Consider the following 14,156-nt stretch of genomic DNA (forward strand, 5'->3'; position numbering starts at 1 on the left):
CCAAATGTGTATTGACAGATGAATGAATAGGCAAAATGTGGACTATACATATAATAGAATATTATTCAGCCTTTTTAAGGAAGGAAATTCTGACTACATGCTACAACATGGATGAAACTTAAGGGCATTTATGCTAATGAAGTAATCCAGTCACAAAAAGACAAATAATATATGATTCCACTTATATGTTGTACCTACAGTAATCAAAATCATAGCGACAAAAAGTAGAATGGTGGCTGACAGGGGCCGGGGAAGGGGAAAATAGGGAGTTATTGTTTAATTGGTATAGAGTTTTTGATTTCCAAGATGAAGAGATTTGAAGAGAGATGGGGGTGATGGTTGCACAATATGAATGTACTTAGTATCACTGAACTGTACACTTGGAAGTGGTTTAAATGGTAAATTTTATGTTATATATATTTTATCACCATAAAAATTTTGAAAAAAGCTTAAAAATGCCTTCAGGGCAAATAGCTTTGGGTGCTGGGCTTACTTCTCTGGGTTGTGGCCTTCTGACTTTGACCCAGTTATTACTCACTTTCTTATTAATTTTTCGTTGTTTTTTATGTCATCCAGCTTTTAAAATTGTCCTCAAGAGGAGATTGATCTGAATAGCCTAACTCGTCATTACCAAAAACAGACGTCCTCTCATTAACCCATTCCAAAGTTCTCTACCTGTTCTGTGCTTTATACTTTTCTTTCCTCTTCACTACCCACGGTAAGACAAATTTCCTAGGCTCTGTAAATTATTACATCTGTATTCAATGCCAATTATTACCAAGTTTTATTATTATTTTTATTATTTTAGAGATGGCATCTCACTCTGTTGCCCATGCTGGAGTGCAGTGGCGTGATCATAGCTCACTGTGACCTCAAACTCCCAGGCTCAAGTGATCCTCCTGCCTCAGCCTCCTGAGTAGTTAGGAATACAAGCATAGGCCACCACATCCAGCTAGTTGTTTTTTATTTTTTGTAGAAACAGAGTCTTTCTATGTTGCCCAGGTTGGTCTTGAACTCCTGGCTTCAGTGATTCTCCCATCTTGGCCTCCCTAATGCTGGAATTATAGGTGCCATGGGGTCCAGCCTAAAGCTATTTTAAAAATACATGTTTGGCAGATTAGCAAAGGACGATCAGGTCAATATCAATAAAAATATTAAGATGAAGCCCTCCAAAGAAAACACTTAAGATTTCTTTTGGCTGGGTGTGGTGGCTGACATCTGTAATCCCAGTGCTTTTGAGATGCCGAGGCAAGAGGATTGCTTGAACTCAGGAGTTCAAGACCAGCCTGGGCAACATGGCTAAACCTTGTCTCTACAAAAAATACAAAAATTGGCTGGATGTGGTGGCACACCCAGCTACTCAGGAGGCTGAGGTGGGAGGATTGCTTGAGCCCAGGAGTTTCAGGATGCAGTGAGCAGTGATAAGGCCATTGTACTCCAGCCTGGGTGACAGAGTGGAGACCCTGTCCAAAAAAAAAAAAAAATACCAAGAGAATAAATACTATAGAGACATGGGGACAATTTCCATTGTCTTAGGTAAAATTATCACTTCCAATGAAAATGGAAAATTATTTTCTAACTTGACCTAGTAACACCTTAAAAATGGACACCATCACCCATTTGGCTCCTTCAATGCCAAACCCTAATTGGAATGTGATAGATATTTAGCCATCAATGAAAATATCAGCCAGGCTGGTGGCTCATGCCTGTAATCCCAGCATTTTGGGAGGCCGAGGCAGGAGGTTCACTTGAACCCAGAAGTTTAAAACCACCCTGAGCAACATGGTGAGACGCCCTCTCTACAAAAAATAATAAAAATGTAATCAACCAGGTGTGGTGGTGCACACCTGTAGTCCTAGCTACTTCGGAGGCTGAGGATAGCTTGAGTCCAGAAGTTTGAGGCTGCAGTGAGTGAAAAAAAAAAAAAAAAATCAAACTAACCTTAAATATATTAAAGCTTATATTACTACTTATCATAGAAGGTTAGACCTTTCCATTTTTTTGTAAGAAAATATAGAAGATATAATTACATTTATACTAAGAGCTTACATGGAATTCTGAAAAGTGGAAAAGTCATCAACTTGTGATCCAAAAACAAGAAATCCTAACTGGGCATAAGCAAAGAATATTATAAAAAACATGATGGCAAATCCTACTATGTCTTTAATACAACGGGACAAGGTTGATGACAGCTGAGACATTGTCTTGTTAAAGCTTATGAATTTGAATATCTGCAAAAGAACAAAGTTAATTGAAATACGAGAATATCAAAGATGAAATTACTTAGAATAAATTAATCTCAGAAGAATTCTGCTTCGAATTAAAGGAGATATTTAATGATAATCATGGGTGTTTGAGGATTTGCCAGCAATCATTACAAGGCCAAACTTCTGTATTTTTTTGTTTTGTTTTGTTTTGTTTTTTTGAGATGGAGTCTCACTCTGTCACCCAGGCTGGAGTGCTGTGGTGCGATCTCGGCTCACTGCAACCTCCGCCCCCCAGGTTCAAGCGATTCTCCTGCCTCAGCCTCCCTAGTAGCTGGGATTACAGGCATGTGCCACCACGCCCGGCTAATATTTTTTATATTTTTAGTAGAGAGGATTTCACCATGTTGGCCAGGCTGGTCTCAATCTCCCGAGCTCAGGTGATCCGCCCACCTCGGCCTCCCAAAGTCCTGGGATTACAGGCGTGAGCCGCCACATCTGGCCAACTTCTTTTTTTTTCTGTCATCCAGGCTGCAGTGTAGTGGGGGATTACAGCTCACTCTCACCTCCACCTCGAGGGCTCAAGGGATCCTTCCACCTCAGCCTCCAGAGTAGCTGGGACTATAGGCGTGCACCACCACACCTGGTTAATATTTTTTGGTATCTTTGGATTTCCCAGGCTGGTCTCGAACTCCTGGGGCCAAGAATCTACCCGCCTTGGCCTTCCAAAGTGCTAGGAGTACAGGTGTGAGCCACTGTGCCCAGCCCAAACTACTTTTAAAATTACTTAATAGTTGAAAAAATATTTTTCCCCATGACTTTTAGTTTAATTTTCATTATGCTATTACACTGTATTATGTAATATAATAAAATATAAATACCTTTATCCACGCAAAAAAGATGGTAATAGCAATTATATTATTGTAATAAATGTGCCAGCATGCAAGAAAATAGAAATCTGAATATTGTTCAGTACTTTTCAACAGCTGTCCAAGGAAGAGAAAAATTTGTACATTACAGTATGTGTTGAAGGAAACAGCCACAAAACACAACTAAATGGGAAAATAAGAAGGGTTAAATTAGAGAATATCTCTACCTCTAAATATCTTACAGCCTATGAGGAAACACAAAAAAAGTTCATCAAAAGTTTAACAAAAAGGGAAGGAAAGATACGACATATGCTTTTACATAAATGGAAATAACCCTCAACTTATGCAAGTTTAAGGTAGTACTAATTATTATAAAGTTGAAAAATATTAATTGCTTGGCCATCCTAACCTATCTAAATCTTTGTTTCTTTGAGTCGTAAAGCACAAATGTATAAAATGATTATGTAACTCTGAGGCCATAAGGATTTCTGCTCTACATAATACTTAAAAGCTAAACATTTTCTACTGTGTAATACTACAAGAAAACAATTTATAATTACAAAAAATAAAATCTTCTGGAACCTTTTAACAACCCTTTAAAAGAGTATTTCAGAACCAGGTTGTTTTAGCTATCAGAGCTTTATAACTGACATGAACATTTTCCTTTGACTATTCTTGCCTGAAATGCTCAGATAAACATTTAATGTTACATCCTTTGTAAGATATTAGTGGAGTTACCAGAGAGGTAGGTGGCATACTTTCTGACTCTCAGAAACTTTCAATCTGGTTTTGGGAAACAAGGCTTAAATACTTGATTGGCTATAATTAAGGGCCAATAAGGGTGAAAGATCAGATTGTATAAGCTAGAAACATTGGTTCTTTGTTCATGAGACCAAGCTCTTTAACATTTGTCTCGGCCTGACTAAATCTCTGTTTATTTCAGTACATTTCATTGACTAGAACTGATGGTCTTTGGTGTGTCTTTCAGGGACTGTTTCTCCAAACCTGGTGCCCTCTGGACCCACAAGGTCCCCTCTGGCTGCTCACCCCTGTCAGTATTCTGCTTAGCCTTGTCTTTTGTCTATTTTTTCAAAATTTATTATGAGGAGAAAAATAGATTTGGCAACATAGATTATTTTAAACAGCCTTGCCCCCAAAGACCCGTGACTGGTGAAACTCAAGGCCCTGAAAGTAATACATTTTTTGAGTGGGGGTAGGGAGACCTACTGTGCACATTAAAGCATGATATTTCTGGAATCACCTTTTCCTGTAGGTTTATGCTGACCCTCCCAAGGACCAAATCAGAAGAAAATAGATCTCTCCCTTTTGGAGGCACACCATTAATAGTACGATTCCCAGTTCATTTTATGTTTGATACTTGTAGTTTTCAAAATAAGTTCTGGATGGAATAGAAGATTCTGTCTTTTTACACCTCCTTCATTGGTAGGTTCAGATGTGATCTCCTTCAACCATACGCGTGAATATATACTCACCAGCAAAAGTAGCAATTCTAGCCAGTTCCAAATACTTTTGAAATAGGCAGACTTAAATTCTTTTATTTTTTTGACTTCTTGCGTTGTGAAGACAAAAAGAAAAATACAAAATGTGATTTCACAGGAAGCAATAAAATAATCGTAGTAGCTAACATATCTGAGGAGCTTCACAGAGTAAAACTGCCATGAAGTAAGTATTCCTCCAGTTGCCGGGAATTCTGCCACCAATCTGTAAAATCAGGTTTGTGAAAGCAACTGTTCATTTCAAGCATTTATATTTCAGTACGTAATGTGAAATTTTCAGTCAATGATTATGTGTGCTTTAATGATAATCAGTTTTTTTTTTTTTATAAAGTATGTTTCCTTGGAGAAATGGGTTCAATTTAAACATCTTCTAGATTTACTTATTTCATAGTGGCTCCACTTTTTCTATACCTGAATATTCACAGTGGTCAAAGACCAATGTAAATGAGAAAGCAAGTTGTGATTTTTTTTTCAGACATTCATTCTATTTGGTGTTCAGCTTGCTTGTTCATAACTGGAATATAATTTATGTCCATAGGAGAATGATATGTTCAAGAAAATGCTATACCATTAGTTACTGTTATTAGTTAGAACTCTTCCCCAATATACATAATTTTTGAATACTTCAGAGGGAGGACATACATTCTCCCTCTTTAGATGATCAGAAATGCTTGCTTCTTTCTGTTGGATGCTGGATGCAAAAATCTATATGCAGACAGAAGAATAAAAATTAAATCCAACACTACATATAAAAAGATTTTGAGGTTCTCTGGTGTTCTCCACAACTTCCGATAATTAAGAATTGGTGGTAATTTAAGGAACCAGCATTTCTATCACAATATTACAATTTAATTATCCCTACTAAAGATTTTAGCAAATGTCATTGGTACTCTTATAAGGTGCTCCCAAAACAACAAAAACAAAACCTCAGTTAACAAATAAAACTTACATCTTACACATACTAGGTAGTGAGTGAAGTGAACTAAACTCAATATTATGATCTGAAGTGCAGACTAATCAAAAAGGAAAAGTAATATTCTGTTTAATTTGCCTGATAATTATACAAAAATGAAAATAAACGGATAAGGTATAAATAATATGCATCTATACAACTACTGATTAGATACTCCAGTTAACAGTTTCAAAGTCTGCTGAAGTTTCTAAAAAATAACGTTTTAAAAGGTAACAGAATAAGTGTAAAACTTTCAGAGAGGAAATCTGGACTTAATCTGATATTACAAGGACTTCTTCGTATGTCTTAAAGCCAGTTACCTTAATGCTTCCATTCTTGTTTAGGACATAAAAATAATTTGTATTCTTCACTTTATCCTGATCAGGACTGTTGCGAAGGGTGAATGAAGTTGGTAAAAAGCTCTGATTCTCTGAGAGAAAAGAACTTTTTTTTTTTTTTTTTTTTTTTTTTTTTTTGAGACGGAGTCTCGCTCTGTCACCCAGGCTGGAGTGCAGTGGCCAGATCTCAGCTCACTGCAAGCTCCGCCTCCCGGGTTCACGCCATTCTCCTGCCTCAGCCTCCCGAGTAGCTGGGACTACAGGCGCCACCACCTCGCCCGGCTAGTTTTTTGTATTTTTAGTAGAGACGGGGTTTCACCGTGTTAGCCAGGGTGGTCTAACGATCTCCTGACCTCGTGATCCGCCCGTCTCGGCCTCCCAAAGTGCTGGGATTACAGGCTTGAGCCACCGCGCCCGGCGGAGAAAAGAACTTTAAAATAAAAGGTATAACATCCATTGGCTGCTTCAGGCAGTTCATTTGTTTTATTCATTTTTATATATTTTAAAGGCCATGGTGTGTTTCACTCTCCCTGTTGCACGGGGAGCAAAATCTCCTAAACTCCAATTCCATAGTCCATTCAGGAAAAAATGTTAAGACTTATGAGATAAAAGTGGCTCACTGATATTAAAGTAATTTTTTTTTTAACTTTTATTTTAGGTTCAGGGGTGCATGTGCAGGTTTGTTATATAGGTAAACTTGTGACTTGGGGGTTTGGTGTACAGATTATTTTTTCACCTGGGTACTAAGCATACTTCCTGACAGTTTTTTTTCTGAGCCTCTTCCTTCCCACCCTCCTCCATCAAGTAGGCCCCAGCGTCTGTTGTTCCCCCTTTTCTGTCCATGTGTTCTCATTATTGAGTTCCCACTTATAAGAACATGTAGCTTTTGGTTTTCTGTACCTGCGTGGGTTTGCTAAGGATAATGGCCTCTAGCTCCATCCATTTATCTGCAAAGGATATGATCTCATTCTTTTTATTGCATAGTATTACATGGTGTATAGCAGACACTGTTGTTTGCCTCTCTAGCAGTCATTATCCCATTTTTTTCTAACAGAATCTTAATTGTATTCAGTCTTCCACCCATCCCAGATCACTTAGGGGAAGCTGATTAAATCCCCAGGCAGATCCTATCATGGTAATCCTTTACTAAGTGTTTGATTCTAGAGCAAATCCTTTTCTAGTGCTTGATTCTGACTCCCATATTGTTCAAAGATCAACTATACATTGAATTTAAAAAACATCCAAAGCCTTCACATCTGAACCCACCAATGAAGGAGGTATAAACCCTTATTTGGGTTTTGTTCATGCTTGTGCTGAGATTAAAATCCTAAGGTTTAAAATAAAAATAATGTAGGCTGGGCACGGTGGCTCACGTCTGTAATCCCAGCACTTTGGGAGGCCGAGGCGGGTGGATCACCTGAGGTCGGGAGTTCGAAACCAGCCTGGCCAACATGGCGAAACCCTGTCTCAACTAAAAATACAAAAATTAGCTGGATGTGGTGGTGCACGCCTGTAATCCCAGTTAGGAGGCTGAGGCAGTAGAATTGCTTGAACCCAGGAGGCAGAGGTTGCAGTGTGCTGAGATCATGCCACTGTACTGCAGCCTGGGCAACAGAGCTAGACCCCATCTCAAAAATAAAATTAAATTAAAATAAAAAAATGAAAAATGTGGTTCTACTGTCAATATGAAAAAGTAACATCACATTGTTTTATTATTTCAAAATTTATTTAGGAACATGGAGATTACATACAATGTTTTATATTGTTTAAGAAGAGGTAGTCTCATTTCTTGTCTTTCTGCAGCTTCAAAGAGCTATCATTTAGTCTTGATAATTTCCTCTTCTAATCAGATCATTAAAATCTGTTGGTTTCCTTTCAGAATGGCTTCTTTATTAAGTTACTCATTTTTGTCTCAAGAATGAACAATTTAAATTTCAATGAGTAATAGCAGCCAGCATCCCAGAAATGTTAGAACCTGTGGTATATTGCAAAAATAGCTATAGTTCTTCACATCTTTTTGCCTGGCCTGTCACCCAGGAGAGGGTGTACTGCCCCAGCCTTTGATGCTGGACTCGACCATGTAAATTTCTTTGGCCAATGGGATGTTAACAAATATGATGCAAGCAGAAACTTGAAATGAGTTTGTACATTAGAACTTGCTCTTTGGGACCTCTACAATTGCCATGAAAAAGACATGCCTGGGCTAACTTGGACCCAGGAGAAGGATCAGATACATGTAGAGCAGAACCAACTCAAAGATACATGTGTGGGCCCTGCCAAATAGCAGCTATATTGGCAAGCCTAACAGAGATCAGTCAAGCACAGCTGGATCAATTGAACTCTAAACACATGAGAAATATTTATTGTAAGCCACTACACTTGAAGGTGGTTTGTTCCCTAGGAAAAGCTAGATACAAGACCTAACTTGGGCCTCAGCTCTCTACCTCTGAATCATTTAGGAGGCTTTTGGTTGTAACCAAAAACCCCAACTTAAATTGGTTTAAACAATCAAGAAATGTATTTCTGTCACACAGCAGCAGTTTCAGAGATAACAGCAGACACCATCTGTGGTAAGTTCACAGATCTAGCTCCATTTCTTTGAGATGGCTTCAGTTTTGCCCTCCTTTGTGTTAGCTTAGTATCTTACGCTTCCCCAAGATGATTGTGTACAAGCAGCAACTGTGATTATATGTCATTGATGTCAGTAAAGAGATAGCACCAACCAAAGAGAAAAAAAAAGTTATTCCCATTAGTCTAATTGGGTTACCTTAGGTCACCTCCCTAACATGGACCATGCTAATTGATTTATGCCAGGCCAAGCTCAATACACTCCAGCCTGGGTGACAGAGTGAGACTCAGACTAAAAAAAAACCATAAGGAAGAGAAAATATATTTACTATTCACTAAGTGGGTCTTCATAATGGTCTTTATCCTAGTGGCCTTCATACTGAGTAGGCTGAGGAGGAGGAGGGGAAGAGGAAGGGAGGGTCTTGCTGTCTCAGGGGTGGCAGAGCGGAAGAGGTGGAGGAGCGCATTCAGTGAAACTTGACAGATTTTACATAATAATTTTCTTTTTTTTTCATTTTCTAAAATATTTCTATACAGTACCAGTCCTTCAACCCTTTGCTTTAGTTTCTGTGCCTATATCATTGAAGGGTTCATGTCATAAAAGAAGTCAAAAGCAGTCTTGAATAATCGGAACCCTTCTCCAGATGTCTAATGTCTAATCTCCATCAAGGCCTCTTCTGTTAATTCCTCTGGTGTGGTGTCCATTAGCTCTTGATTTCTCCAAAATCAGTATCCTGAAACCCTTCACCCTCCCACTTTTTTTTTTTTTTTTTTTTTTGCCACATCTACATCTCTTTCATGATTTCTTTGATTGACTCTGTCATAAATCCTGTGAAGTCATGCAATCTGAACAGTTTTCTCCAGCAGGTATTTATTGTTTCAGGTTTGATAGCTTCACAGTTTTTAATAACAATGATGGCATCTTCAATAATGCAATCCTTCCACACTTTCATGATGTTCTCTCTGTTGGGGTTCTCTTCCGTAGTGTCAACAATCCTTTCTAAAGAGTACTGTGTGTTATGAGCCTTAAAAGTCCTCATGATCCCCTGATCTAGAGGCTGAAATAGAGATGTTGTGTTTGGGGGTAAGTAAACCACTGGAAAAAGCATCAATGGAACCATTCTAGAAAAAGAGTTCTCATTGTCCAGGCCTTCTTGTTGTACAACCAAAAGATTGGAAACTGGTGTTTTATCTTTTCCCTTCAAGGTTAGGGGGTTAGCAGTTTTATAGATAAGGGTAGTCCAGATGATAAACCTGACTTCATTTGCACAAAACAGTAGAGTTAGCCTGTTTCTTCCTGCCTTAAATCCTTGTGCTTGCTTCTCTTCCTTATTAATAAATGTTCTTTGTGGCATTTTTTTTTTTCCAGAATACGGCACTATTGTCTGCATTAAAAACCTGTTCAGGCAGATATCCTTTCTCCTCAATGATTTTCATAATGACGTTTGCTATATTGTCTGCTGCCACTTGGTTGGCAAAAGCTACTTCTGCTATCTTGACATTTTTGAAAGTGAAACCTCTTTCTAAAAGTATCAAAGCAATCATTGCTGGCATTAAATTCTCCAACTTGAGATCCTTCACTTTCCTTTTACCAGTTGCCACATGATTTTTTTTTTTTTTTTTTTTTTTTTTTTTTTTTTTTTTTTTTTTTTGAGACGGAGTTTTGCTCTGTTGCCCAGGTTGAAGTGTAATGGCACAATTACACTTCGGCTCACCGCAACCTCTGCCTCCCAGGTTCAAGCGATTCTCCTGGCTCAGGTTCCTGAGTAGCTGGGATTACAGGCTGTGCCATCACGCCCGGCTGATTTTGTACTTAGTAGAGACGGGGTTTCTCCATGTTGGTCAGGCTGATCTCAAACTCCTGACCTCAGGTGATTCGCCCACCTCGGCCTCCCAAAGTGCTGGGATTACAGGCGTGAGCCACCGTGCCCGGCCGACTTTGCTTTTCTTAAATCATTTAAAATCTAAAGGTATGCCTTTCTTATAGCAGACCTGCATTCCCACAGAAGCTGCATTTTCAATGAGATAAAAAGGTATTTTGCAAAAAGGGCAAGGTTTCCACACCTGCTGGCATAGCTGCAGTGATGGCTTCATGAATTTCCTTTCCTTCCCCCTGCTTCCAGGGCAATGGTCCTTAGTCTCTGGATTCACTTATCTTGAAACGGGGGACAACTGCAGCTGCAGACATCAATTTATGATACATATCAAGTAATTCAATTTTCTCTTGTAATGTCATGACATTTCTCTACTTTGTGGGAGCACCCCCAGTATCACTAGTGGCATTTTGTATGGGTCCCATGGTGTTATTAAAGGTTTATGGTACTGCAATAAATACGATAAAAAACACATGAGAACTATGAGAGATCACTTTTTTACTGAGATACACAATTTATTGGAGAGACAAACTGCTTACGTGAAGATGGTGAGCATCACACGACAGTTTAAATGGATACTCACAACACTAGAGTTCACTGCAATAGCAACAGGAGATGGCTACGAAATTCTTACACTAGTGCAGTGTGTACTCTAATTTTATGCAGTTATGATATAGTACTGCATCTTTTGTTTACATTTTTCTTGACTGCAAATGGTGCCACATGTTCATGTGCATAAGTTTTGGCAAATTTTAACTTCTTATAATAGATTTGTGTATACTGTGTGATAGTAATAAAATAAATGAGTATCTACAGGTATTTCATGCATTCACGACATGCCTAACTTTTTCTTAATTCTTTTTTCAGTATTTCTAGGCTACATGGTTGGTTTGGGAGTTTTTTCAAATTGTCACAAAGGTCCAAAAATTTTCCAATATATTTACTGAAAAAATCCATATCTAAGTGGACGTGTACAGTTCAAACTCATGTTGTTCAAGGGTCAACTGTACTAATAAAGAAGTTTTGTAGGCCACTGACCACTGTCTATGAAAAAAAGTTTTGAGTCACTCACCTGATAATACAAAATAGATTTACATTAGCATTATATAAGGAAAATCAATAAAATAACTCTAGTCCCTCTTGTGATCCAGCTGTTCAGTCGAAGGTCGATGAACTTGTTTTTGGTTTCAGATTTTGATTTTGATAAAGTGAAAATATATCCTCCATTTCGGTAAACACCAAGAAATCCCCAGTGCCAAGGGGAGTTGGTATTAGAAGTAGAATATCTCCATCTGTTAGACATAAAAAGAATAATGGTGAAATGAGAAAGCCCAACTGAGAAGTATTCTCATAATTTAAATTGATCTTTGGTTCAAAAGTAGTTTTTTGGCCAGGTGCGGTGGCTCACGCCTGTAATCCCAACACTTTGGGAGGAGGATCCCTTGAGCCCAGGAGTTCGAGACCAGCCTGGGCAATGTGGTGAAACCCCATCTCTACAAAAAATACAAAAATTAGCCAGGCATGGTGGCATGTGCCTGTAGTCACACCTACTCAGGAGGCTGAGGTAGGAGGATTGTTTGGGCCTGGGAGGTTGAGCTGCAGTGAGCTGTGATCATGCCACTGCACTCCAGCCCAGGCAAAAGAGCCAGACCCTGTCTCAAAACAGAAACAAAAAAACCAAAAACAAAAAAACCCAACAAAAGTAGTACTTTTAAAAAAAGTAGTAGTAAATTCATAAGTATTATAGTAATTTTAAAGCAAGACAATGCATTAAGGACTAAAGGATTAAGATTTAATTAAGATTTAATGTAGTTTATACTTTTTAATGCATATGGTGGGCAACACCACTGGACTAGGTGCTATGAGGTAATTTTCAAAATCCATAATTTTCAAAATTTGCTGGGCATGGCAGCACGTGCCTGTAGTCCTTGTTACTCAGGAGTCTGAAGCAGAACTGCTTGAGCCCCAGAGTTCGAGGCCGCATTGAGCTATGATTGCACAACTGCACTCCAGCACTCCAGCCTGGCTGACCAAGTGAGACCCTGTCTCAGAAAAAAAAAAAAAAAAAAAAAATCATCTGTTAGGTGTGGTGGCATATGCCTATAGTCCCAGCTACCCAGGAGGCTGAGATGACAGGACTGCTTGAGGCCAAGAGTTTGAGGTTGCAGTGTCGATAATGGTGCCCGTGAATAGTCCCTGCACTGTAGTGTAGGTCACATAGCGAGATCCCCTCTCTAAAAAAACAAAAAAATCCATCTGTTGTCTCACGGAGCTTAGAATTGTCTCAGGGAGCTTAGAATCTAGAAAATGACGACTGTATTTTTTTTTTTCTTTAACAGGTTGTTTCTGTTACGAGATATTTAGTCTTTGAGTAGGACAAAACTATTAAGAGTTTTGGCTCAGAAATGGGTAAAAAAGGTGTTTCATAACTGTCTTGTAAATGTAATATATTGTTTATAAATGCTCAATAAAAACTTTGTTACAATGTCCATGTTGTTACGTAGATATTTTAATGAAAGTACATAAAAATCAAAGTAAACTGTGTATAACTAAATTTTGGACTGGGTGCAGTGGCTCACGCCTGTAATCCCAGCACTTTGGGAGGCTGAGGTGGGCAGATCACTTGAGGCCAGGAGTTCGAGACCAGCCTGGCCAACATGGTGAAACCCCATCTCTACTAAAAATACACAAATTAGCTGGGCATGGTGACGCATGCCTGTTATCCCAGCTATTTGGGAGGCTGAGGCACAAGAATCTCTTGAACCCAAGAGGCGGAGGCTGCAGTGAGCCAAGACTGTGCCACTGCACTCCAGTCTGGGTGACAGAGTGAGATTCTGTCTCAAAAATAGAAAAAAAAAATTTTTTTTTTGTTTCTTCTTTTAATTTTAACTTAATTACAGGATATCCAAAAAAGGAAAGCTTTGATTCCTCATTTCAGTCTCTCTATTCAGTTCCCCAAAACAGATTTGAAAGGTTATTCAAAGATGCACTGCTTAAACCTGTTCTACTAATAACACTACGGCAGGGAGGGAAAGAGACACCACTAGGAAAAAATACTTATGTTTTAATGAAACTTCCATAGTTGTATTTTTGAGTGTTTTCCACACATGACTATTAAGTGGAAACAGGAAGATCTGTTATACCAGATCTCTCCTAGCTTCCAATTTTTTGTTTTTAATTAGTGAATTTTACATTTTAGACAAGCAAAATGGATTCTTTTTTCATTGTTGAGGATTAACAGGTATTACTTCACAATTCCTATAAGTATAGAGATTATAAAATAAACCTAATTGATAGTGTTAATTTTGGTATTTAATAAAGTATTTGTACTTGTTATGAGAATTTGGAATATTAAAATACTTAAAAGATTAGTCTTAGGATTCCAATTAAAAATGTGTAAATAATTGCTTTATCTTGTAATTTGGGGTTGAAAGAAAGTAAATAGTACTATAATAGTTAAGAGAATGGGCTGGGTGTGGTGGCACACACCTGTAATTCCAGCACTTTGGGAGGCCAAGGCAGGTGAACTGCTTGAGCCCAGGAGTTTGAGACCAGCTTGGGCAACATGGTGATATCCCATTTCTGCAGAAAATACAAAAATTATCTGGGTGTGGTGCCATGTGCCTATAGTCCCAGCTACTTGTGAGGCTGAGGTAGGAGGATTGCTTGAGCCCCAGAGGTTAAGGCTGCAGTGAGCTATGATCTTCACTGCACTCCAGCTTGGGCGACACAGTGAGCCCCTGTCTCAAAAATAATAATAATAATAATTTTTTTTTTTTTTTTTAAATTGAGACAGAGTCTCGCTCTGTCGCCCAGGCTGGACTGCAGTGGCCG

General features: G+C 38.6%; 1 protein-coding gene across 1 annotated transcript in view; it reads right to left on the bottom strand.

Moving 5' to 3' along the window:
- PKD2L2 (polycystin 2 like 2, transient receptor potential cation channel) overlaps nucleotides 1-11,731 on the bottom strand; it is a 36,439-nt gene extending 24,708 nt beyond the window's left edge. The window contains 5 exon segments of the mRNA XM_017867836.1: nucleotides 2,050-2,231; nucleotides 3,086-3,256; nucleotides 4,567-4,795; nucleotides 11,395-11,439; nucleotides 11,441-11,731. Of these exon segments, the coding sequence (XP_017723325.1) occupies nucleotides 2,050-2,231; nucleotides 3,086-3,256; nucleotides 4,567-4,795; nucleotides 11,395-11,439; nucleotides 11,441-11,625 (812 nt within the window). The 5' untranslated portion in view covers nucleotides 11,626-11,731.
- Between the last annotated feature and the right edge of the window lie 2,425 nt (nucleotides 11,732-14,156).

This window comes from Rhinopithecus bieti, unplaced genomic scaffold (assembly GCF_001698545.2).
Source record: "Rhinopithecus bieti isolate Rb0 unplaced genomic scaffold, ASM169854v2 scaffold_4475, whole genome shotgun sequence".
Taxonomy (NCBI): Eukaryota; Metazoa; Chordata; class Mammalia; order Primates; family Cercopithecidae; genus Rhinopithecus; species Rhinopithecus bieti.